Below are 26151 nucleotides of genomic sequence, written 5' to 3' on the forward strand. Positions count from 1 at the left end.
GTGTTTCTGTTTTGTTTTGTTTTTATATTTGTGGGTTGGGGGGCTTGAACTTCTGCCTGAGTTCCTGAACTCTTTTTTTTTTTTTTGGTCATTCGTGGGGCTTGAACTCAGGGCTTGAGCGCTGTCCCTTAGCTCTTCAGCTCAAGGCTAGCACTCTACCACTTGAGCCACAGCGCCACTTCCGGTTTTCTGGTGGTTTATTGGAGATAAGAGTCTCACGGACTTTTCTGGCCCAGGCTGGCTTTGAACCTCGATCCTCAGATCTCAGCCTCCTGAGTAGCTAGGATTACAGGCATGAGCCACCAGCACCCGGCTGAACTCTTTTTCTTTTTGTCAGTTATGGGGCTTGAACTATGGGCCTGGGCGCTGTCCCTCAGCTCTTCAGCTCAAGGCAAGCACTCTACCACTTGAGCCACAGCGCCACTTCCGGTTTTCTGGTGGTTTATTGGAGATAAGAGTCTCACGGACTTTTCTGGCCCAGGCTGGCTTTGAACCTCGATCCTCAGATCTCAGCCTCCTGAGTAGCTAGGATTACAGGCATGAGCCACCAGCACCCGGCTGAACTCTTTTTCTTTTTGTCAGTTATGGGGCTTGAACTATGGGCCTGGGCGCTGTCCCTCAGCTCTTCAGCTCAAGGCAAGCACTCTACCACTTGAGCCACAGCACCACTTCAGGTTTTCTAGTGGTTTATTGGAGATAAGAGTCTCATGGACTTTCCTGGCCCAGGCTGGCTTTGAACTGTGTTCCTCACATCTCGGCCTCCTGAGTAGCTGGGATGACAGGTGTGAGCCACCAGTGCTCGGCTTCTCCAGATGAAATTTTGAAGAGAACAATTTTTCTTTCCTATATTTGAGCCTGTCTTCCTGAAACCCCCAACCCTACTGTTTCCTTCCTACTCCTAAATTTGCTTTTTGGGAGAAATGTGCTCATTTGAGAGTGCCCTGTGGCTGTAAGTCAAAGTGGGTGCACACCTTTCTGGGGGTAAGGCAGGTCATCATCTTTGCCTTAATGTTTGACAGGTTTCACGTCAGTTCCCACCACCCTGGGAACTGTAGCTACAGGCAAATTTTCTGCAAGCCCCAAAGGCAGATATTCTCTGTGGCCTGCCACATTCCTTGAGTGAGACCTGCCACCTCTTACCTCATAAGCTAGTAGTTAGGAAAGAATGAGTCTTTGACCTAGGGTCAGTGAGAACTGCCATGGTTTATAGCTCTCCTTTATTTTCTCATTCAGGTAGGGAGGGGAAACCTTGAATCTGAAAAAGCAGCTGCTTCCTGGGACCACTGAAAGTTGGTATCTGTGAGATCTGCTACTGTGGGCAATGTTTTTGTTTGTGCTGGTGCCAGGGCTTCAACTCAGGACCTTGAGCATTCAGCTTTTTTCCATTTCTGGCTGGCCTCTATTACTTGAGCCATGCCTCCAGTGCCTCTTTTTTTGTTTCTGGAGACAGTGTCAAAGGCTTTTCTGTCGCTGCCAGCATCAAACTGTGATCTTCAGATCTTAGTATCCTAAGTAGCTAAGATTATAGACATGAGCCACCTGTTCCCAGGCTCAGTAACTTCATTTCCAGGCTTACCTTTGTCTTCTCTGGATCCTTGCCTCTGTGAGCAGTTCTGGGCCATAAAAGGCAGAGGGCCACACTCAACACCGATGGTTCATGCTTGTAATCCTAGGTATTTTGAAGGCTAAGAAAAGAAGGATCACAGTTTAAAGCCATCCAAGGCAAAAAGGTTCAATATCTATCACTGCAAATAAATAGCAGAGAATAACAAGAGCCTAAAAAGTAGGAAGAAGCCAGAGGGCTGGGAAGGTGGCTCAGTTGTAGAGTGCTTGCCTTGCATGTATGAGGCCCTGGGTTTGATTGCTCAGCACCACATAAGCAGAAAAAGCTGGAAGTGGCACTGTGGCTCAAGTGGTAGAGCACTAGCCTTGAGCTGAAAAGCTGAGGGACAGCACCCAGGCCCAGAGTTCAGGCCCCACAACCAAACAACAACAACAACAAAAGTAGGAAGAAGCCATAGCCTTAACTAGATCTGTCCATAAAAGGGCCCCTGGCCCTCCCTCTCACTCAGCCACCTTCTATCCCTGCACCCAGTCCCTTGTCTCCTCCCCTGGGATAGATAGCTAGCTAGCTCTGGTTCTGTTCTGAGGACAGGAACTCCGGGGTACAGCTGCTTCAGCGTTAGGTCAAATACATTTCCTGTTGATTTGATTAGTTAGCTTCAAAGCAATGCATTTATGAAAGGAAGGAGCTTTTGCAGTCAAGCATTTGCTCAGGCAGCCAACCTCTTCCAGTCACACACAGACACACACATACTTTCTCCCAATCCACCCACAAAGTGTCAGTCATATTTAGAATTTGCACAAATGCACACCCTCATACATCACAATGCACACCCTCTCAGCCACCCACACATCTCTTCCGAAAAAATCACACCTGCTCACCTACCCCCAGAAACACATTCCCTCAGATTGAAAGAGAGAGAGAGAGAAAGGTGGGGGAGATAGGCAGGCCAAGTGGGTTGTAAGAGCTCAGCAACAAAGCACCCTCTATAGGAGTGGAAAAGCCAGAGGTCTAGAACCCCACAGGTTTCTCTCCTATTCCTGTTAGGTTAGTAGAAATAGGAAGAGTTGGGTAAGATTTCTAGCTAGGAGGAGGGGAAACAGGATGTCATTTGGGGCTTCTCTACCCCAGCTGCTTGGGCTGATGGTGATGTGTCTCAGGTGTTGGGATGGACAGGGAAGTCTGTCAAGGCCAGAGGTGGAGAATGCAGAGGCATCTGTGGCATTTTGACTGATGGCAAAGGATGGCCCTTGGGCTAGGATTCCTTCAGCTCATCAAGTGATGAGGGAGGGAATGAAGGAAGTCAAGTGGAAGCTGAGTTTGGGCTCTGGGCTCAATAGCCTCCAGGAGACGTCTTTCCAGTGTCCACTGGAATCACAAATCTCCCCTTCACGGGAAATTTGAAGTCCCTTCCAGAGAACAGAGCCGACCAGTCATGGGGTGGGGTGGTGGCAGGGCTGTGCTGGTACTGGGGTTTGAACTCAGGGTCTGGGAGCTGTCCTTTAGCTTTTGTGATTAATGCTGATACTCTACTACTTTACCATAGCTATGCTTCCAGCTTTGGTGGTTAGAGATCAGAGTTTCACAGCACTGACTTTGCTGCCCAGGGTGGCTTCAGATGGCATCTTCAGATCTCAGCCTCTTGAGGAGCTAGGATTACAGGCGTGACCGGCTGCAAGGTAGCCATCTTGACAGGTGGCGAAGTGCAAAACTTGAGGGTCCTTCTAGCTTAAGCCTTAGACTGTTTGTTGTCTGACAACTCAAACTCAGGAGCTGTGGTTCCTGGAAAGGAACAAGTCCTTTCCTTCTTCAAAGAATCCTGAAACTGACTCATAGTGCCCTGTAAGCTAAACATGACCTCAGGCCCCAGGCCCTGGTGTGCAACCCTGGACCTCTCTGCCTGTGCTGCAGACTTGTCCTGCCGCCTGGGGGCGCTCCCAGCCGGATCCGATCGCCGCCAGCACTGCTGTTATCATTAGGATAATTAATAAACAAGCGCTGCTGGGGCCAAGTGGAAGAGGAGGCAGGCTGCTGCTTGCTCAGGGAGGGAGAATCCCTGGAAAGATCCAGTAAGGCGGCCTCAGCGGGAGTCTGCGCACCCGGGACCTCTGCCGAGGGCCTTCTGGGGTGCGCTCCGGGGGAGGGGGGGCGCTGGCGGAGGCGGGACCAGGACCCCGAAACTTGGTGGGCGTGGTTTGGTACCAGCTCTGCCTAACTGGATTTCTGCCTGTAGGCTCGGGCCGCCCCCAGTGAGCGCTAGTGAAGACTGAGGCAGTCTTCATTCATTCATTCATTCATTCATTCATTCAACAGGGATCGGTTCGTTTGTTTATGGCGTGCCCACTGTGTGCAGGGCGATCTTCGAGTAATAGCTGGTGTTTGATTGGATAACAACAAAGCAACTTTCACACCACGTCCTGGAGGAAGGAAGGGGGCGGGGGAGGGTGGGGGGAGCAGAGAAAGCAGTTGCGAGGGTGGCAGCCCCCAAACCCGGGGTGACTGGTCCTTGGCCCCGGCACGGGCCGCCCCGGGAGCTGGGTCGGGACTGCCGAGCGGGGCTGGAAACACTCGAGCGGGAACGCGCCTGGGAAGATGGGCGAGGACAGCGGTGGCGTGGGGTAGGACGCCCGGAGACCAACGAGGCCGGGAAGATTTGGGCAAAGGAGGGGCGTGGCCGGGGTGCCCATCCGGGGCCGGGGCCGGGCGGCTCGGGCGGCGGGGCCGGGCGGCGGGGCGCGAGCCTCCCAGGCCCCGCGGGGGGGGCGGCGCGGGCCCGGGGCGGGCCGGGAGGAGGCGGCGGCTCGGGGAGAACATGAATCAGCGGCGGCGGCGGCGGCAGTGGAAGGAGCGCGGTGGCCCAGCGGCGGCCCCGAGGACCCCGCGCTGCTGACGCGGCCGGCCGCCCCTCGCCGCGGACGCGGGTCCCCGCGGCCCCGGGCCGGCGCCGCCCCCCGCCCCGGGCCGGCCCCCGCCCCTCCCCGGCCGGCCCCTCCGCTCCCGCCCCTCCTCCTCGTCCCTCCTCCCGGCGCTCGCTCGCGGGCCGGGCCCGGCATGGTGCGGCGTCGCCGCCGATGGCGCTGAGGCGGAGCATGGGGCGGCCGGGGCTCCCGCCGCCGCCGCCGCCGCCGCCGCCGCCGCTGCTGCCGCTGCTGCTGCTGGCGGGTCTGGCCTCGCTGCTGCTCCCGGAGTCCGCGGCCGCAGGTACCGGCCGGCCCGGGGGGCGGGGGGGGCGCGCTGCGCAGGGGCGCGGCCGGGGTCGGAGCCCGGGGCCCGCGGCCGGGTGAGACCCGGGCCTGGGCGGGCCGGAGATCGGGGCCGGGGGACCCGGGCCGGAAGGCCGGGCTCGGGGGCGCCGCGGGTGTCGGCGGCCGGATCTCCAGCCGGAGCCCCCGCCCCCAACTTTCTCGCGCCCGGAGCTCCCGTGGAGGGGCGGCCGGGAGAGGGAGCGGGGCGCGCGGGGGGCGTCGGGACTGGATTTTCCCGCCTCGGTCTCCCTAGTTGTTTGTTCCCTCCTCCTCGGTCCTGAGGACCCGGTCTGCCCTGCCGCACTCGGGAGGGTCCCGCGGCGAAACCACACGGTCTGGGCACCAAGGGGCTCCCTCGAGCCTTCGGCCTCGGCCGGCACGTCCAGACCCCCGGGCCGGGGATGAGGTCGCTGGCCTCGGCGGGGCTTCCCCGCGCCCACTGAGGCACCGCGGGCGGCAGGAGCGCTTCGTGCCGCACCTCGGTCCCCAAGTTTACACCGTGCACGTCTGGGAGCGCTGGTGCATATGGAGTGTGAGGCTGTCCCTCCTGCTCCTGCGACTCGTCCTGAGGGAGCGAAGGGAGTAGGGTGCAGACACAGGGCAGGGCAGCAAGCCCCCCCTCCCCCCAGCAGGCATCTTGTTCTTGACAACGTTTCTCGCCATGTCAGTCTTGGGGATGGGCAGGGAAAGGGTGTAGCTGAAAGGTGTGTATCTGATGCTCAGAGAGTCTCCGGAATTGGCCTAGAGACACACAGCAAAGGGCAGGAAGAACCCCGACTTGATTTCATCTGTGCCGATAGTTCGCCTGCCCATCTGCATAAACAGGTCAGGAGGCCAGAGCAGAGGTTAAGGTTCCAGGGGCTTAGGGATCTTGGGCTCCTGCTGAGGACCCCACCCCTCCTTTCTGCCTCCCACCTTCCTAGCACCCACCCCTGCACACATTCAGGTATTAATAGAGCAAGCGGCTGTCAGGAAGGCTGCCATGTGTTTGATCTGACGTGGTTTTGTAGCCATATGTTCTCCACTTGAGGGGAGCACCCCCTCCCTCCCTTCCTCAGCCTTCCTCATTTTGCAGGATGGGGTGCAGGCAGCAATTCAGGGGCTGGGCTGACACCTTGGGTGGAGAGCTGGCAGCCTGTTGAACTGGTTGGGTGTCGCACTGATTTCCCAGGGCAGTGCTTACGTTGGAGGCGACAGCTCCCCACTGCTTTAGCTGTCACTGCGGTGCTTTTGGTAGCTGGGCACTAGGCAGCTATGGGGAAGTGGTCCTTAGCACTAAGGGAAGCGTGGCAGTGACAGAAATGACACCTGGAGAGTTTGTCAGCCCCCTGGCCCCAGCCCAGGTTCAGGCTGTCCTGCCTCTGCTTCCTTGTTGGCAGAGAATGAGCCCCAGAGTCACAGAAGCTACGTTCTGAGAGATACCTTAGGCAGGGTCCCTCTCAAACAGGCTGACACACTCTCCTTCCTCCCCTCAGGCCTGAAGCTCATGGGCGCCCCAGTGAAGATGACAGTGTCTCAGGGACAGCCAGTAAAGCTCAACTGCAGCGTAGAGGGGCTGGAGGAGCCTGACATCCACTGGATGAAGGACGGGGCTGTGGTCCACAATGGGAACCAGGTGTACATCTCAGTCAGCGAGCAGCACTGGATTGGCTTCCTCAGGTGCAGGGCTGTGGAGAAAGGTGTGGGAGGCCAGCCTGGGGCTGTTGCTGTATCCAGATGTGTGTAGTTTTAAAATTTGGCCACCTGTGGAGTCTTCCAGAAGTAGGGCAGAATGAACCCACCAATTCTACCTAGCAGATCTTGCCCTGTTGACCCTGGCAAACAAGCCTGGTGTCTGTTTCCACAGCCTGAAGTCAGTAGAGCGTTCTGATGCGGGCCGGTACTGGTGCCAAGTGGAGGATGAGGGAGAAACCGAGCTCTCCCAGCCAGTGTGGCTCACGGTAGAAGGTGAGGAGGCACAGCCGTGTGGGCGTGTTGGCCTGGGGCAGGTGCTGTCTTCCAGTGACCAGACCTCTGAAGAAGAGTGGGGCACTCAGTGGAAGCGGGGCTGCGAGTCCCACCCAGACATCAGAAACCCAAAGGGCCACTAGGACCCACAACCTACAGAGTGCCCCCATTTTCAGTTGTCCGAGCAGCTAGCTTCAAGCACTCATCTGGGTCTGGACTCTGTCCTAATCAAGTGGCCCAACCAGCAGGGGGAGGGGGGAGGAAAGGTGGGGGAAGGGAAGAAGGCTCTGCAGCTGCAGGAGCTCAGAGCTGCTCAGCCCTAGAAAACAAAGTGACTAAGAAAGTAACAAAGGCCCTGAACAAGAGCTGAGGTCTGCCAGCAGAACTCTGGAAAGTGCCCACCCACTCCTCCCGCTGCTAGCCCCTCCTCCAGCTCTCCCCTCACCCCAGCCTCCTGCTTTACTCTGAGAAAGGCTGTCAGAGCAGGTCTGGGAGGGGAGTGTGGGAGCCTGCAGAATCTACTTCATGTAAGGGGGCAGCAGAAAAGCTATGCCTAAGGAAGTTGATGAATAGAAACACCCCTGCCCCCAAGTATGACACCTGTTTAGCAGTTTGCCGCACCACGGCTACCGAGCCTGTGGGGGCCTTCTGCATAGAGGACTTCACGTGGGAAGCACGCTTGTCATCTGGGCAGTAGGATGCTAAGAGGTGGCAAGCCTTACTCCCACTCCTTTCTCTTCCCAGGTGTGCCATTTTTCACTGTGGAGCCAAAAGATCTGGCAGTTCCACCTAATGCCCCTTTCCAACTGTCTTGTGAAGCCGTGGGTCCCCCTGAGCCTGTCACCATTATCTGGTGGAGAGGACACACAAAGGTTGGGGGACCTGCTCCCTCTCCCTCCGTTTTAAATGTAACAGGTGAGCAGCCCTTGGAGGAGGCTTTGAGCTGGGTTCTTGCTTATGGTGAGCCTGACAGAGTTAGGATCTGAGTTTGCTGTTGAGTCCAGAACAAACCCTGATTCCTGGATGTGTGAGCTGTACCATTGCTGAGCTCATTATTCAGGTGTGTTAGGCTGGCTGGGAGGGCTGATTACTGGCCATCCTGCTGCGATTGCTTAAGATGTTGCCCGTGCTGGTGCCTGCTGGTGCTGCCGGTGCCATGGGCCTCCTTGTCTCCTTCATAGTAGTCCAGACCATGCACAACTGGTCCTGGGAAAGGAACTGTGTGAGACCAGGGGCACCCATCCCCCTCCCCCTCCCTCCCAGAGGAAGTAGCTAGAAATCAGCCCACACAGAGCTAGGGAGGAGTGTCTGCCAGACAGGGAAAAGACAAGACTCTCAGGCTGCATGCATAGAGAAAAATGGAGGGAGGGGGTAAAGGAGAGAGGCAGGGTGGCATAAAAATACAGGGGCCTCCTCTCCTTGAAACCCTCTCCAGAAATCTCCAGATGTTTTCCCTAATAACTGTGTCTGTCCATACTTCCACAGTTAAACCCAAAGCAGCCACGCCTGCAAACCTTCCTGAGCCCTCAAATTCTTGGGCACTTTTTTTTTTTTTTTTTTTTGTCGGTCGTGGGGCTTGAACTCTGGGCCTGAGTGCTGTCCCTCTTCAGCTCAAGGCGAGCGCTCTACCACTTGAGCTACAGCGCCACTTCCGGTTTTCTGGTGGTTTATTGGAGATAGGAGTCTCACGGTCTTTCCTGCCCGGGCTGGCTTTGAACCGAGATCCTCAGATCTCAGCCTCCTGAGTAGCTAGGATGACAGGCATGAGTCACCAGCGCCCAGCTTCTTGGGCACTTCTATCACATGTTTTTAAGACTTGCCCATAGGGCTGGGAAGGTGGCTCAGTGGTAGAATGCTTGCCTTGCATGCATGAGGCCCCTGGGTTCAATTCCTCAGCACCACAAAAGCAGAAAAAGCCGGAAGTGACACTGTGGCTCAAGTGGTAGAGCGCTAGCCTTGAGCTGGAGAGCTGAAGGACAGCGCCTAGGTCCAGAGTTCAGGCCCCACGACCAAAAAAAAAAAAGACTTGCCCATAGTCGGACACTGGTGGCTCACGCCTGTAATCCTAGCTACTCAGGAGGCTGAGATCTGAGGATCGCAGTTCAAAGCCAGCCCAGGCAGGAAACTCTGACTCTTATCTCTGATAAACCACTGAGAAAATAGAAGTGGTACTGTGGTTCAAGTGGTAGAACACTAGCCTTGAGCTAAAGAGCTGAGGGACAGCCCCCAGCCCCAGGACCGACCAAAAAAAAAGACTTGCCCATCTGTGAACAAAAAAAAAACACAACTTAGTTTACTGTTTCTGGTTGAGGTTTGAACTGGACCAAAAAAAAAAGAGAGAGAGAGAGAGAATTAGAGCTTGGTCTCCTGTGTGGAAAAGTGAGAAGAAAGGGATTCTCATCCACCCAGTCCCCAGCAGTTTGAAGTTTGAGAAAAGGTAGAGACTAGGACCTGCTGGATCACGGGCAGTCCCTCTTCAGAGTGGAGGCTGGTTCAACTGTTTCCCTCCAGATGTGCGTGGTTACGATCCTCGGGCAGCCTTCTCTATAATAAGCACTCAAGAAACTCCTACTGCACACACCACACTGCACTGGGCACCACAGGGGACTGAGGGAACACAAAGGAGATAGAAGCCACCTTTCCAGCTCAGAAAGCACTGAGAATAATTGGGGAGGGGGTGGGGGGTTAGACATACATAAGGAGCTGAGAACTACTGAGAGTCAAAGAATCTGCAACTACAACAACAACGGGGCACAGAACAAACAACAAAGGCCTGGTATGCCTGATAAAGGAGTGGCCAGGAAAGGGAGGCAGCTCTGTGCCATCTGTGGGAGATGGCAGGAAGGTGGGAGGTGCCGTGTAACATTTCTCAAGGCTTACTATGTGCAGTGCTCTTTACATCACTTACCTGATGCGCAAAATTCTCCCATTTGAGAGATGAGAAAACAGAGGCCTCAACCAAGCTCATTAGACTGCACAGTCCTTATTCCATCTCGCTGCACTCCTCTATCCTGCCCCTTCCGTTGGCTGGAGTATTTTTCAGGTCTGAACCTGAGTGCCCTCCCTCCCCAAGCCCACCCCAAGCGGGATTTGTGCTTGAGGGACTGATTGAGGTTTTTCTGGCCCCAGGAGTGACCCAGAGCACCGAGTTTTCCTGCGAAGCCCACAACATAAAAGGGCTGGCCACTTCTCGCTCAGCCATTGTTCGCCTCCAAGGTAGGACCTGGGGTGGGGGGGGGGTCAGGCAGGGGCACTCTCAGCTCTTATTATCATTAGAACCGTTGTGGGGTGCAGCAGCTTTCCCCAGCCAGGCCTGGATCTCGGAGTGAGGGGTAGTTGGCCCATCTACCATTCCTAGTGGGAGCACCTGAGAGCCTGCTGTGGCTAAGAATAGAATCCTGACGTCACAGCAGATTTCCCATCACGAAGCAGCAGAGTGGGGGGCGGGGGGAGGAGAAGGAGCCAGCGGGAGATGGTCAAGGCTCCCGCTCAACCTTGTTTCCGCCACTTGAACGGGCAGGGGAAGCAGCCTGGCAGATGACAGAGGAGACCCGAAGGGCTGGCACACTGACGGAGGGGGGAAGGGAGGGGGGAAGCCAGCACGTGGAGAAGCTTGTCTGTGACTGCAGTGGCAGCTGCCTCTCTCCTATTGTATCTCCCAAGGCCCCAGAGCCACCCCTACGTGCCATCTTATCTTATTCTTTGGCCAGGGCTCCTTATTCAGAGAGAGGCAGTCCCTCCACAACCTAGTCATTCTCCCAGGTATGAGCAGTTGTGCCCTATTGTTTTCTGGCTTGTGCACCACTGTGTCACAGGCCCCCATCTCCCCACCGCCCACCCAGAGGTCTGACTTCAGAGCCTGTGTGGTCTCTCCTCTAGTCATCTTCTCTGGTCCACTTACCACTGGATGACACTAATAGGTACACCTTGAAGCCAGGCCTTCTGCTCCCTCTTCCACATCCTTACTGACGCTGGGGTCTCTATCCACAGCACCACCTGCTGCTCCCTTCAACATCACAGTGACGAAGCTCTCCAGCAGCAATGCTAGTGTGGCCTGGATGCCAGGTGCTGATGGCCGGGCCCTGCTCCAATCCTGTACAGTGCAGGTAGGCTGGGATGAGCCCCGCAGGCTCTCTGGGACTTAACCACTTTATTCTGGCTGTCTGGCCTGGCACTTGGTAACTGTGGTATCACACTCACTAGCCCTGCCACACTCTTAGATATTGCTTCTTAGCAGGAAGACCCATGGCATGCTCTGGCAATGGAGACTGCAGACTGGCTCAAACCTGTACATTCTGCAGGCTGGAAAGCCAATCACTTGAGCAGATGAGGGTGGGGAATACCAAAAGAATGTCCCTTCCTTCCTTCTTTCTTTCCTTTTCTTTTTTCTTTTGTTCTTTCCTTGCAGTGCTGGGGATTGAATCCAGGGCCTCACATGTTTTAGGCAAGAGCTTTACTAAGCTCTATAGACTGCCTCCCTAGAAGAGTTTTGCTGACATGGGTGAAAACTTTTGATTTATCTGATGCTCTGCAATCTTACACTCCTCCCACCAGTCATCCCAAAGAAAACAGGTGGACACAGGAGAACCTAAGACTTGGAGAGTTAAAAAAAAAAAAAGAGTGGGCATCTGCTCCCCAAACATATTTTTTCAAGGGATTCATATTTTTTCAAGGGATTCAAGCTGAATATTTCCAAACTGTTCTTAGCAGTTCCTGCTTTGCTAAAGGCATGACTCAAGTTGTAGAGCAACTAAACTAATTATTTCCTTTGGGTCATTCTACCAACTCTAGCTACAACACTCTGTTCCTGGGCAAAGCCTGCAGGGTTAAGAGGACAAGCCTATCCAGAGTGAGCATACTCTACATATCAGCATCTCTCACTCTGAGGGGTTGGGCCCTGGTATGGCCAGGGCCTGTGTGAGCCTCTTCATTGCTGGGTCAGCTCCCAAGCATAGACCACAGTGATATGTGTACATTTAAGACCAAATGGCAGCTTTGGATAGACAAACCAGACCAAGCCTGGGTATGCAGGCAGCATTGTCCATCCTTGGGCACTTAAGATTTAATAGAATGCAGACCCTTGCCTGGAAGACAGGTCTTCCATGGGCACCACCTGCTCTGACTTGACTCTAAATATATGGAGATTTACAAATGTAAGCCTGACTTTCCAGATTTATTTATTTATTTATTTATTTATTGTCAGTTGTGGGACTTGATCCCTGGGTCTGGGCACTGTCCTAAGCTCTCTTTAGCTCAAAGCTATCACTCTACCATTTGAGCCACAGCACTACTTCTGGTTTTCTGATAGTTAATTAGAGATAAGAGTCTCACAGACTTTCCTGCCAGGGCTGGCTTTGAACCTTGATCCTCACATCTCAGCCTCCTGAGTAGCTAGGATTACAGGTATGAGCCACCAGTGTCCGGCTCTAGATGTTTTTTGGTTTTTGTTTTTTTGCCAATCATGGGGCCTGAGCCTGGGCTCTGCCCCTCAGCTCTTCAGCCCAAGGCTAGCGCTCTACCACTTGAGCCACAGCGTCACTTCTGGCTTTTTCTGTTTATGTGGTGCTGAGGACTCGAACTCAGGGCCCCATGCATGCAAGGCAAGCACTCTACCACTGAGCCACCTTCCCAGATATCAGTATAGATAATTAGGATGGAGATGCAGTGGAGCCTAGCATAACAGTTTGCATGTGGAAGGCACAATCTTCCCTTGCTGAAAAAATAGGAAAGAATTAGATGACTGATGTTTAAATATGCAGCCCTATAACCTTGATCAAGGATTGTACTCTGGCCCTGTGTCCCCAAAAATGTGCGGTGAGAAGCAGATGCCTCAAAGTGTCCTAAGCTTATCCTGAGGCACTGAGAGACTTTGAGATGGCAGGTAAACAGTTACAACAAATGACAGGCACTCTGTGACAATAACCAATTACAGAGGAACAAGCGGAGTTTTCTGGCATACTTCAGAATGGTTTTCACCAAGAAAATGATAGTTACGTTGAAACATTTTTTTTTTCTCTGCAGTACTGGGATATGAACTCAGTACTGGCTAGCCATGCATTCTACCACGAGTAGGGCTTTGCCAGGACAAGCCTAAGGAAGAGCTTCTGCAAAGACAGGGGGGTACAGGACCTGAGTGCAGGACCATGCTTGCGCCTCCTTTTACACCCTTGATTCTTTGCTCTTCTGAAGGTGACACAGGCCCCAGGAGACTGGGAAGTCCTGGCTGTTGTTGTCCCTGTGCCACCTTTTACCTGCCTGCTTCGGGACCTGGTGCCTGCCACCAACTACAGCCTCAGGGTGCGCTGTGCCAATGCCTTGGGACCGTCCCCCTATGCTGACTGGGTACCCTTTCAGACAAAGGGTCTGGGTAAGAAGGTTGGGCAGGATGGGAGAAGAGAGGGGTGGGCTTGGCTGGAGTTGTGCATGCGGTTGATTGAGAGTGGCTAAGAGGGGAAGGTAGGCTTCGTTCAGCCTGGGGTGAATGAGCTACTGAGCTGAGTGGACATGTACTGAGCGTCTGTGCACGCTTTACATGCCGGATTGTATGTAGTTCTTGTGGTTGGAACAGATAAGCAAACTGGAGAAGATTGGCTAATGTGATGAGAATTGCTCTGGGTGGTCAAGAACATCTCCCTAAAGAGGTGCAAGTGAGGTCTGAAGGAAAAAGAAGAATTCATGTAAACATCTAGGGGGAAAAATAGGCCCAGGCATAAGTAAGATACTGAGGCAGGAACTTGCCTTGTTCTCTAGCTGTTGTCTGGATGCTGGCCTAGCTATGGAACTGTAACCTGGGACTACCTGGGGCTGTCACCACCCTCCTGGGTGGGAGCCCTGTGATCCGAGAGCAAACCTTCCCCTATCCTTCGTTCTCAGAGCTGCTCAGTGTTGAGCTGTTGTCCAGAGATCAGTGTGGGGTAGTGCAACAGAAGGACAGAGGAGTCTTAGCAACTTTGTCTCTTTGGGTACAGCCCCAGCCAGTGCTCCCCAGAACCTCCGTGCCATTCGCACAGACTCAGGCCTCATCCTGGAGTGGGAAGAAGTTATCCCTGAGGGTCCTTTTGAAGCCCCCCTGGGGCCTTATCAGCTGTCCTGGGTTCAAGACAATGGAACCCAGGTAAGTGCTCCTCCACTTTCTCTCCTGGAGAGTTAGCCCAGGGCTGGAGGACTTGAAGAGCTTTAGAATGTCTGTCTCTGGGGGTCCTGGGCCTCCCACCACCCTCTGGGAATGCATTCCTTCTTGCCCCTAGGCAAGCAAGCTCCTCTCCTTACTGAGTCTTGTAGGGATCGTGTATTGGGAGTTGCTTGGGGGTCACTTTGCATGTGCTGTAGGAACATATTCTCCTCCCCTCTGCAGCTGAGGGAGGCCACAGATAAGGCTTTGTCCTCAGCCCAATCCCTTCCCATCCCCCACGGGTGCTGAGCCTTGTTTGTGTTCTGGATTGGCCTCAGCCCCACAGCCCAGAGCAGGAATGCGATGACTCCCTGAAGGTTGTGTTCCCACAGCCCCTACACTCACAGCTCCCCAGACTCCCGTGTTCCTGGCTAGGCCTTTCTGTGTCCTCCCAGCGCCAGCCGGAGGCCTTGTCCTCTGGCTCAGCCTGCGGTGGGGTGTTTCCTTGCTGCAGGGTGAGCTGACTGTGGAGGGAACCATGGCCAATCTCACAGATTGGGATCCCCAGAAGGACCTGATTGTTCGTGTGTGCGTCTCCAATGAAGTTGGCTGTGGGCCCTGGAGTCAGCCATTAATAGTGTCATCTCACGATCATGCAGGTGAGGCCGGTCGGGGCCTGGGCCAAGGGATCAGAGCCTTCAAAGCCTCCTGGGGGAGAGGGAGGACGCTGGTGGTGCTTGATCTCTTAGTAGGCCCAAACTTAAAGTCAGCCAGTTGAGACCAGGGTTGATGTTTATATTTCCTTTCCCTCTTCTCACCCCAGACCTGGCATAGAAGCCCCTGGTCTTACTATAGGTCACAGCCACCAGAGCCTGTAACAGTCAGTATAGGAACTTTTGAATCTTCCTTGGCAGCCTCTTTCACTGGGATGCTTATTAACTTAGGAAGTCTTTTGGTCAGGCCAAGTGGCCATCGTGGGACAGATATTTTTCTTTTCCTTTTTTTTTTTGGACTAGGCCTGGGCGCTGTCCCTGAGCTCTTCAGCTCTACCGCTTGAGCCGCAGCTCCACTTCGGCCCTTTCTGTGTATGTGGTGCTGAGGAATCGAACCCAGGGCCTCATGCATGCATACTGCTGAGCCACCTTCGCCCCATATTTTTCTTATTTAGGTGGCAGTGGGGTTTGAACTCAGGACCTTGCGCTTGCCTTGCAGGTGTTCTGTCTCATGAGCTACATCTCCAGCTCTTTTTGCTTTCGTTATTTTTTTCAGGCAGCATTTCACATTTTTGTCCAGGCTTGCCTGGATAATGATCCTCCTACCTAGTCCTCCTACATTGTTGGAATGACAGGCATGTGCTACCATTCTAAACTTTTAATTAAGATGTAAGCTCACTAACTTTTTGTCTGGGCTGGCTTTGAACATTTTTTTCACATTTATTTGTTTGTTTATTTATTTATTTATTGTTTTTGTCAGTCACGGGGCCTGAACTCTGGGCCTGGGTGCTGCCCCTCAGCTTTTCAGCTCAAGGCTAGTGCTCTACCACTTGAGCCACAGCTCCACTTCCAGCTTTTTCTGCTTATGTGGTGCTGAAGAATCGAACCCAGGGCCCCAGGCATGCAAGGCAAGCACTCTACCACTGAGCCACCTTCCCAACCCTGGCTTTGAACATTGATCCTCCCAATTACCACCAACTGAATAGCTGGAATTGCAGATATGTGTCACTCCTAGCCCCTGATCCTGGGAAAGTTCTAAAGGGCCTCAGTGTCAGCTTGGTTCATGCCACTGCCCCTCCCTCCCACAGGGCAGCAGGGCCCTCCTCACAGCCGCACATCCTGGGTGCCCGTGGTGCTGGGTGTGCTCACGGCCCTGGTGACCGCTGCTGCACTGGCCCTCATCCTCCTTCGGAAGAGGCGGAAGGAGACTCGGTTTGGGTAAGGGAGTGGAGCCGTGGAGGGAGAGGCAAGTGCTGACAAAGACTTGGAACTGATCCCAAGTCCTGGGTTTCCCTTTAGGCAAGCCTTTGACAGTGTCATGGCCCGCGGGGAGCCAGCCGTTCACTTCCGAGCTGCCCGGTCTTTCAACCGAGAAAGGCCTGAACGAATTGAGGCCACACGTGAGTGGTGGGAGACTCATGAGAGGAAATCTGGGCTACTTCATTCCTCACCTGCATCCTCTTACCAACTCTTTAATTTGGTCCATGTCTGAATCATGATGAGTGTGAGGTTCGGAGTAGTGAGAATGCACACAGACCTGCCTCGGGGGATGTACCACCTGCACTGGGTGCCAGCCATGTTCCTCAGTAGCTCGAAGAGGCAGGCGGAGGTTTGACTCTTGGATCAAGGGGCAGGGTTGAGGGGTTGGAGGCATGGTTCAGTTTGTAGAGCACTAGCCAATGAACAAAACTGTCAGGTACTGAGTTGCAGTTCCAGTCTTAGACCTAAAAAAAAAAAAAAGAGGCCAGACTGAATCCCGTTCTCACCTCCTCCCTGCAGTGGATAGCCTGGGCATCAGTGATGAACTGAAGGACAAATTGGAAGATGTGCTCATCCCAGAGCAGCAGTTCACCCTGGGCCGGATGTTGGGCAAAGGTGTGTTGATGGTATAGGGCTGGCATGAGCTTGACCTCGTAGGCTGGCTCTGGTTGTTCCTGTCATATTGAGAGCATGAATTTGGATCAACTCCCATAAAGAAGATACAATTATGTCGTAGGCTTATGAGTTTGGAGGTTTGGGGAATGCATGGGGGTTAAAGACAGAGACTGTTGGGGCTGGGAAGGTATCTCAGTGGTAGCATGCTTGCCTTGCATGCATGAGGCCATGTGTTCGATTCCTTAGTACCACCCAAGCAGAAAAATATCGAAGGTGGCGCTGTGACTCAAGTGGTAGAGCGCTAGCTTTGAGCTGAAGAGCTGAGGGACAGTGCCCAGACCCAGAGTTCAGGCCCCACGACTGGCAAAAAAAAAAAAAAAAAAAGTTATATAAGCTGGGCACTGGTGGCTCACGCCTGTAATCCTAGCTACTCAGAAGACTGAGATCTGAGGGTCATGGTTCAAAGCCAGCCCGGGCAGGAAACTCCATGAGACTCTTACCTCCAGTAAACCACTAGAAAACCGGAAGTGGTGCTGTGGCTCCAGTGGTAGAACACTGGCCTTGAGCTAAAGAGCTGAGGGACAGCGCCCCAGCCCAGAGTTCAAGCCCCATGACTGACAAAATAAAAGACAGAGACTGTGGGGTAGCTCTTGCCAGCATGATCTGCTTTGGCCTCCTCCAGTGGCCCCAGAGGCTGATGAGAGATCCCTTCTCACTATCTCCATTTCTAGGAGAGTTTGGGTCCGTGCGAGAGGCCCAACTGAAGCAGGAAGATGGCTCCTTTGTGAAAGTGGCTGTAAAGATGCTGAAAGGTAAGTGGAGAATAGGGGTTCTGGAGTGAGGACCTTCCTAAGGGGTGACTGATCCTGGAGTAAGCTCTGTTTTCGTTTAAGATTTGCAAGGTGAGGTGAGCTAGTGGACACTAATACAGATGCTGTCTGTGCCACATGAATAATTCAGAAGCATAAACCCACACAAAGATTTGCTCCCCCGCATTGCTCTCTGCCGGCAGCAGTCACTGTCCTCTGAATTCTTTCTTGCAATGATAACAGTTTGGGTTGTTTGAGCTGCAAGTGGAGAATTTGTTGCATAGTACTATTCCGTGGCCAGTTCTTTTTTTTTTTGGTCCGGTCGTGGGGCCTGAACTCTGGGCCTGGGCGCTGTCCCTCAGCTCTTCAGCTCAAGGTTAGCGCTCTACCACTTGAGTCACAGCACCACTTCCGGCTTTTTTCTTACGTGGTGCTGAGGAATCGAACCCAGGGCCTCATGCATGCAAGGCAAGCGCTCTACCACTGAGCCACCTTCCCAGCCCTTCTGTGGCTAAACTGTTTGTCTGCTTCCCTGTGAAGCTAAGAACTTGGGTGTGTGCTTGAGAGACATAGATAAGAGACAGAGAGATACTGAGTTTTGAACTTGAGTCTTGGAGCTTATGTTCTACCATTTGAGCCACACCCAGTCCAAAGCCCAGGACTTTTGAAGGAAAAGCCTTTGGACTTTGGAGTCTCGGTCAGAGCTGGGAAACGTCTCATTTCACTCCCTTCCCCCACCCACTGCTTCCAGCTGACATCATTGCCTCCAGCGACATTGAAGAGTTCCTCAGGGAAGCAGCTTGCATGAAGGAGTTTGACCATCCACACGTGGCCAAGCTTGTTGGTGAGCCCACTGTGGGGGAGGTAGATATAGAAGAGGGCTAAAAATATGGTCCATCAACAAAAGAGGGCAGCCTGGAGGAGAGCAGTTTGCATTTACATGGTGAGGAAGCTGGTGGTCCAGTAGCAGGCAGGATGTTGGCGAATGTCCTACCCTGCTCCGGGTAAGGAGCTGTGTTCCAAGACCTAGTTCAAAGGTCTGCACATGAAACCTGCTCAAGTGGGCAGACGAGGGGAAGGGAAGATGCTCTGGGATCTGGGAGCAGTAGCCAGGACCTTTCCTGGTAGTCCTCAGACCGTAGCAGAACCCGTAAGAAAAGAGATGGCACAAACTGGGATGTGGGAGGGACGGACCCAGCAGGTGGGGACCTGAGCTGTTTTTGACTTTTATGTGTCCAACCGATTTCCCTGTCCCTAGGGTGAGCCTCTGGAGCAGGGTAAAGGTCAGCTCCCTATCCCCCCCCCCCCCCCCCCCCCCCCCCCCCCGTGGTCATCCTGTCCTTCAGTCTGATTCTCCTTGTCCCTAGGGGTAAGCCTCCGGAGCAGAGCTAAAGGTCGACTCCCTATCCCCATGGTCATCCTGCCCTTCATGAAGCATGGGGACTTGCACGCCTTCCTTCTTGCCTCTCGGATTGGGGAGAACCCTTTTGTAAGTGCCTGAGGTGGGAGTGGCCTGGGGGAAATGGGTCTGAGATCTTTTCCTAGAGAGGAACGAAGCCCTGGAGCGAGGGGCTTGATGGGTTGGGTGTGTGGACTTGGTTGGGAGCTGGAGCACTCTGAGTGGCTTCATTTATCACAGCTTCCTTCTGAATGAAGCCCTGTGGGAATTTTACGCCAGACTACAGCCTTCCTGGAAGAGGAACTTGTGGAGCTTCAGGCTACTGTCTTGGCTCTTGGGCTCTTTCTCAGACTTGCCAAAACATCCTAGCCTCCATCCTTTCCTCCTTTCAATGATTTTGGGGACGATCTTTCGGCTTTCTTGCCAGGGAACCCCATTTATCCTACCCTAGCTGAGTGGGCAGGACCAACCTGATCTTGCCTTATCTGCCTACCAGAACCTGCCCCTTCAGACCCTGATCCGGTTCATGGTGGACATTGCCTGCGGCATGGAGTACCTGAGCTCCCGGAACTTCATCCATCGAGACCTGGCTGCTCGAAACTGCATGTAGGAATTCTGGAGGGCTCAGGCTGGTGGGCAGCTAGTGCCAGGAAGATGGTTTGTTAGCTCCTGCATAAGGACAGCCTGCTGTGCAGGAGACAGCCTGGGGGCAAACACCCTGGCTTTAGTGAGGCTGTGAGCACAGGGAAGAGCTGACCTTGCCCTCCAATACCTTTCTCAGGCTTGCGGAGGACATGACAGTATGTGTGGCTGACTTTGGACTCTCTCGGAAAATCTATAGCGGGGACTACTACCGTCAGGGCTGTGCGTCCAAGTTGCCTGTCAAGTGGCTGGCGCTGGAGAGCCTGGCTGACAACCTGTACACTGTGCACAGTGACGTGGTGAGCAGCAGCCAGTGACACTTGGTGGTAATGCAGGCAGTGTGGACTCCAGTGTGGGTGGACCTGTGGGACCCCCAAGAGCTGGCCAGGTCTGTTCTCTGTCTAGTTGGAAGGCTCCCGAACCCCAGAGCTATGACCTGCTTAGCTCAGGAAACCTGATGACACCCTGTCCTTCAATTTTGTACCAGTGGGCCTTCGGAGTGACCATGTGGGAGATCATTACTCGTGGGCAGACGCCATATGCTGGCATCGAAAATGCTGAGATTTACAACTACCTCATTGGCGGGAACCGCCTGAAACAGCCTCCAGACTGCATGGAGGATGTGTGAGTACCCCGGGAAGGAGATGGAAATGGAAATGGGACCTGGAGTTTTGGCTCAACAGCTGCCACCACGGTCCCTGGGGCAGCTTATAACCTCAAGTGGGCTTTCTGCATGTATGTATGCACGTGTGCTTGCATTCGCACACACATCTCTGTGCTAAGTCTTGAACTCGGGGTCTTACACTTTTTTTTTTGTCTGTCATGGGGCTTGAACTCTGGGCCTGGGCGCTGTCCCTCAGCTCTTCAGCTCAAGGCGAGCGCTCTACCACTGGAGCTACAGCGCCACTTCCGGTTTTCTGGTGGTTTATTGGAAGATAGGAATCTCATGGTCTTTCCTGCCCGGGCTGGCTTTGAACCACAATCCTCAGATCTCAGCCTCCTGAGTAACTAGGATTACAGGTGTGAGCCACCAGTGCCCGGCCAATATCAATAACTTTTTTTTTTTTTTCTGGCCGTGGGGCTTGAACTCTGGGCTTGGGCGCTGTCCCTGCGCTCCTCAGCTCAAGGACGGCGCTCTACTGCTTGAGCCACAGCGCCGCTTCTGGTCTTACACTCTTGTTTCACATTTTTACTCAAGGCTGGCACTCTACCACTTTAGCCACACTCCCACTTCCAGCTAATTGCTGGTTAATTGGAAGTAAGAGTCTCTCAGACTCCTCTGCTTGGGCTGGCTTTGAATCGCCATCCTCAGATCTCAGCCTCCTGAGAAGCTAGGTTTATAGGCATGAGCCACCAGTGCCCAGCTTGATTACTTGTCTGCTTGCTTGCTTTTTTTTTTTCTTTTCTTTACTTTTTTTTTTTTTTGTAGAAATGTTTTTGTAGCTACAGAGAAAGATGGCTCCCTCCCTATTTATATGCAATGTAACTTTATTTTCCCCAGCTTCTAGGGAAGAGCTGGGAAACCCAAGGGTAAGAAGGCACAGAGTTGCCTGGCACTGCGGGCTCTGCTCACTCCTGCCTCCTCCCTGGGACCCAGCTAGTCTGAGAAAACCTTTTGGTCTGGTGGCATCCTCCAGATAGGATTACCTACAGCTGGGGAAAAACTGAGCTGCTCCACTCTGTCCTTGCTTGGCACAGAGCCAGAATCCTCTCCTGGTCTTGGCCTTCTCTTGAGGGAGTAGAAGGTAGAGGGGACCCGAGATGCTGGGAAGAAAGAAGCTACCTCCTTGTTGCAAGTGCAAGGCCGTGGGAACAGGGCACGGCCTAATTATACTGTGAGCTGTGTGAGTGCTTCTGCTAGCAGTTGGATACTTTAGATATTTCATGTAATCTTCCTCCAACCCTATCAGGAAAAGACATTTATTACCCCTCACCTCCTTCTTTGTACATGAGGAAATAGGATTAAAGAGGTTAAGTAACATAGCCAAGGTCACACAGATATTAAGTGAGTGAGCTGGTATTTGAACCTAGATCCCTGTTATTATTGTTTTTGTTTGTTTGTTTTGTTGTTGTTGTTTTTGCCAGTCTTGGGCTTGAATTCAGGACCTGGGCACTGTCCCTGAGCTACCTTTTTTGCTCAAGGCTAGCGCTCTACCACTTGAGGCACAGTGCCACTTCCAGCTTTTTTTGTTTATGTGGTACTGAGGAATTGAACCCAGGGCTTCATAGCTAGGCAAGCACTCTACCACTGAGATACCTTACCAGTACCACCCCCCCCCCCATCCCCCATGGTTTAATTAGAGTATGTGCCCTCAACCATGAAACCAAATATGATAGGTCTGTTATAGTCTTACTTCTTTTTTTTTTTGGGGGGGGGTCCAGTCGTGGGGCCTGAACTCTGGGCCTGGGCACTGTCCCTCAGCTCTTCAGCTCAAGGCTAACGCTCTACCTCTTGAACCACAGCGCCACTTCCTCTTTGGAATCGAACCCAGGGCCTCATGCATGCAAGGCAAATGCTCTACCACTGAGCCACCTTCCCAGCCGGAAGGCTAATCCTTTACAGTGACATCCTTCTCTCGGGCACAGGATTGGAAATGCTGAGAGCAGACTGTGGGTACTTCACCTGTACCTGAGGGGGAAATTCAAGTGCAGGAACCAGCTCTGTCCTCTTGGAAGCTCCTATCTCCCCAAAGCTTCAGCCTCCCTCAGCCTTCCCCTGAAGCTACAGAAGCTATAGTGGGAGCAGAAACAAACCCTGGCTCAGCCCCCTCCCAGGCTAGCGTGGATGCTGTCAGTAAAGGGTGGGTGGACACTAGCTTCCCACCAGGCCACCTGATGGACAGGTGCCAGTGGCTCCTAGCAGAGCTTGCAGAATGTCTGGCCATGTACCCATGGCTTTGGATCATTCCCACAGTCCATTTGGGTCTGGCATGATTCTTCCTATTACAAGGGGCCCTGTCATTAGAGCTGGTACATGAGACACTGCTTGGGACTTTTGTCATGGGCATCGGCAAGTGCCAGGCACATGCTCTGATCACACCTGGTCTCAGACACTTTCCACTTAGATTTTGGAGAGTCTTTGGTTATTTGTTTTTCTCACCAGAGTCATTCCTTGGAACCAGTGAAAGACTTCGCAGAGTCTGTGAGACTCCTAAAATAGTATGCACAAAAGTGTTCCTGTCAGGGAAACAGGGCTAGAAGCATGCAAAGGTATCTGTAGGCAGTGAGAGTTTAATAGTACCTGAGTGGGTGCTGCCTCATGTTGACTAGGGACAAAATGTGTACAAATGTTCAAATCTACCCCTAAAAAAGTGACCCTGGCCGGGCGCTGGTGGCTCACGCCTGTAATCCTAGCTACTCAGGAGGCTGAGATCTGAGGATCGCGGTTCAAAGCCAGCCCGGGCAGGAAAGACCGTGAGACTCCTATCTCCAATAAACCACCAGAAAACCAGAAGTGGCGCTGTGGCTCAAGTGGTAGAGCGCTCGCCTTGAGCTGAAGAGCTGAGGGACAGCGCCCAGGCCCAGAGTTCAAGCCCCACGACCGACAAAAAAAAAAAAAAAAAGTGACCCTGAAGCCGGGAGCTGGTGGTTCACGCCTGTAATCCTACCTACTCAGGAGGCTGAGATCTGAGGATCACAGTTCAAACCCAGCCTGGGCAGGAAAGTCCGTGAGACTGTCTCCAATGAACCACCAGAAAACTGGAAGTGGTGCAGTGGCTCAAGTGGTAAAGTGCTTGCCTTGAGCTGAAGAGCTGCGAGCAGTGCCCAGGCCCAGAGTTCAAGCCCCAAGACCGACCCCCCCCCCAAAAAAAAAAAAAAAGTAACCCTGACTCTAAGTCTAGGTTTTCTTAAACATGGAAGACTTAAAAGGATGCCTGATCCGTAGTAAACCTCGTCCACTAGAACATTGTTTTCTCTTCAATCCCAGTGCCATATGATTATGAGGCCTCTGTGTTAGGACCAATACCACCCCTCCTCCTCCTTTCTGCCCCAGGTATGATCTCATGTACCAGTGCTGGAACGCGGACCCAAAGCAGCGCCCGAGCTTCACCTGCCTGCGAATGGAGCTGGAGACCATCCTGGGCCACCTGTCTGTGCTGTCGACCAGCCAGGACCCTTTGTACATCAACATTGAGAGCGCAGAGCAGCTTGCTGAGGGAGGTAGCCTGGAGCTGCCCAGCCAGCCTAGCAGTGGGGCTGGAGATGGAGATGGCAGTAATGTGGGGGCAGTAGGAGGTACCCCCAGTGACTGTCGGTACATCTTCAGCCCGGGAGGTCCAACTGAGCCCACTGGGCAGGTGGAGCAGCAGCCAGAGAGTCCCATCAATGAGACCCAGAGGCTGCTGCTCCTACAGCAAGGGCTACTGCCCCACAGTAGCTGTTAGCCCGCAGACAGAGGGTACCTGGGCCTGTCCGCCTCTGGTTCTGCTGGCCGCTGTGCTGGCTGACCCCAGCCCAGGCAGCAAGGTATGGAGGCTCCTGTGGTAGCCCTCCCAGACCGCTGGCACCTGGACTGACCAAATCGCCCAATCCCAGTTCTTCCTGCAACCACTCTGGCCGACCTGACATCAGTTCAGGCCTTGGCTTGGAGGAAGTAGGCCAGACCTGGTTGCCTGAACCCAGGCATCTGGAAAGAGGGGTTGCTGGTGGTGGTTATGTGTCCATGGTTACCATGGACATGAATTGCAGTGGGTGGGGGGGGGGTAGGTCTAGCCCTGTGGGCGCCTACCTTCTCCCCCTCTCTCCACTGTTGCTTCAGTGCAAGACGCATTTAGCTCCTCCCGCCTGGGGAGCTCAGCAGTGCCCCTCATGCTTGGGTTTAAATGCCAGATTTTCTCCTGAGTCACAGAGACGCCCTTGTACTATTCCCCTTTAGGTGAGATTCGGTAAAGGGTTAGTTGTCAGGTCCCAAGCCCTGCGGCAGGAAATTGGTGGGACACTCAGGTCTGAATCCTTGTCACCTTCCTGATTCCCCATCCTGCGTAGGCTGGGTGAGGTGGTGAGGAGGGTGCTTCCCTGAGTCTGGCCACCCCTTTCAGCATGCAGGGGTACCACAGTCTGGCACAGACCATCTTGTAATGGCAGAGCACTAAGCCCAGCAAGAGGTAGGGGCTCTGACTGGCTGGCCCCAGAACAGATGAGGCGGGAGGAGTTCAGGAGCCCCCTCTCCAAGCCCTCCCACAGCCTGTCAGCATGCTTCCACACCCCCAGACACCCCGAGACTAACAAAGGCAGCTGTGGGAGCCCAGCAGGTCCATGATGACCCTTAGTCCTCCCTTCCCCTCTCTAACTGGACACCATCTTCTGACCCTAGTCTCTAGAGTGCAAACAGGCTTGATAGTTGGTGTGAGAAAGGGGGAGTTCCTGCAGTGTGACCCCAGCCTTGGCGGGGGTGCCCGGAATGCCTGGATAGGCCCTTGCTGTTAGGAACACTTCCAAGTTGTTTCAAAACAGAAATAAAATTGAAGACTAAAGAACCAAGGTTTTGTCTCTTAAATGTTTGTTTTTTTTTCTTCCAGATTACAAAAATGGAGCATATCTACATAGAGAAAAGTCTGGAAAGACATATGCCAAAATGTTAACAGCTGCTAACTTTATAAGACGTGACGAAGGGGACTTTTTACCCCCACTTTTCTAAGCTTTCAACATTAAGCACAAAGTGCTTTTGTAATTAGATAAAACCTAATGAGGGCTGGGAATGTAATGTGGCTTAGTGCTATAGTGCTCGCCTAACATGCATGAAGCCCTGGGTTTGAGTCCTCAGGACCACATTCACAGAAAAAGCTGGAAGTAGTGCTGTGGCTCTCAAGTGGTAGAGTGCTAGCCTGGAGTAAAAGAAGCTCAGGGACAGTGCCCAGGCCCTGAGTTCAAGCCCCAGGACTGGGGAAAAACAACAAGAACAAAACACCTAACGATCACCCAGTATTAAAGATAGTCTTTCTAAATAGTTAGGGGGAAAAAAAATGATTAAAAATGTCAAGTACCTTTTATTCCGCAACCCCCCCCCCCATCCCCCAGTGATAACCACTGTAGACCTTTTGAAGATGCAAGCATTTTGATCAAGTTCTTTAATGGGACAGAAGCTCTGTGCTATCTGCTATCCTTTATCCCACTTTTCCCCCTACCTTGACGTAGAGCCTGTCCTCAGCTTTTATCCTCCCACCTGGGCCCTAGGAATAAACGGCCCGAGAACTGTGAGCCTCTTGGGAATCAGAAAGAAAATGGGATTATTTCCAAGTACTCTCACCTCAAAGCTCTCAGAAGCTCTGAGAGCAAGCTGATGGTGGTGCATTGCAGGAGGTGTGGACATCTGAGGTATAGAGAGGAGGGCGACTGAATGCGGTATCACCATTACCTGTTACTATTACGGCTCAGGCTGAGGGCAGTGACATGGGGCGGACACTTTTGAAAGCAAATATCCTGAAAAACCTGTTGCTGGTTCTCCAGTTCTGGTTCCCACGTAGCTCACCAGACTTGAATTCCAAGCTTACAGCTCTAAGTTTTTTTTTTCCCTGTTGTGATGAACTTTAACTGCAGGTAGCAATTCTCAGTGAGATAAGACTGGGAAATTATTGACAGGGAAGAGTCTGCCAATAATGGGCATTTGTTATGTGCTAGGTACCATCTTTGTAGCTAGAGCTTCATATCTGTTGTCTCTTACTATAGCTTTCCTAGAAGTGGGAATGTGATTATCATTCTCGAACAGATAAAACAGCCAGAGTACACAAACTAATCAATGCTCAGTATAGGGGTGAGACTCACTGGGTTAGAGACTGGAGCTAGGCCAGCCCCTTCTTCCCAGCACTCAGACAGCATGGTGAGCTCTGTTCTGATCATCTTTTAAGT

The 26151-nt window shown here is 53.2% G+C and overlaps 2 protein-coding genes across 2 annotated transcripts in view; one reads left to right on the top strand and one right to left on the bottom strand.

Annotated features, from left to right (window-relative positions):
- The window catches only part of Ehd4 (EH domain containing 4), a 738029-nt gene that overhangs the window by 422473 nt on the left and 289405 nt on the right, over window positions 1-26151 (bottom strand). The window lies entirely within an intron of this gene.
- Window positions 4600-24787, top strand: Tyro3 (TYRO3 protein tyrosine kinase). The gene is made up of 19 exons (XM_042687900.1): window positions 4600-4765; window positions 6285-6468; window positions 6656-6756; window positions 7501-7671; window positions 9886-9972; window positions 10747-10862; window positions 12946-13123; window positions 13725-13870; window positions 14382-14526; window positions 15669-15798; window positions 15880-15980; window positions 16360-16455; window positions 17187-17267; window positions 18016-18108; window positions 18632-18753; window positions 19160-19269; window positions 19445-19604; window positions 19793-19929; window positions 23300-24787. The coding sequence occupies exons 1-19, from the start codon at window positions 4636-4638 to the stop codon at window positions 23688-23690; spliced, it is 2679 nt and encodes an 892-aa protein (XP_042543834.1). The 5' UTR covers window positions 4600-4635; the 3' UTR covers window positions 23691-24787.

This window comes from Dipodomys spectabilis, unplaced genomic scaffold, assembly GCF_019054845.1.
Source record: "Dipodomys spectabilis isolate Male_0828 unplaced genomic scaffold, ASM1905484v1 ptg000108l, whole genome shotgun sequence".
Lineage (NCBI taxonomy): Eukaryota > Metazoa > Chordata > Mammalia > Rodentia > Heteromyidae > Dipodomys > Dipodomys spectabilis.

What these genes read in the sequence shown, in the direction of transcription:
- Tyro3 (XM_042687900.1), top strand. Translation starts at nt 4,636, where the DNA reads ATGGCGCTGAGGCGGAGCATGGGGCGGCCGGGGCTCCCGCCGCCGCCG. An exon ending in CCCGGAGTCCGCGGCCGCAG is followed by an intron (nt 4,766 to 6,284) that starts GTACCGGCCGGC and finishes TCCTCCCCTCAG; the next exon opens with GCCTGAAGCTCATGGGCGCC. An exon ending in CACTGGATTGGCTTCCTCAG is followed by an intron (nt 6,469 to 6,655) that starts GTGCAGGGCTGT and finishes CTGTTTCCACAG; the next exon opens with CCTGAAGTCAGTAGAGCGTT.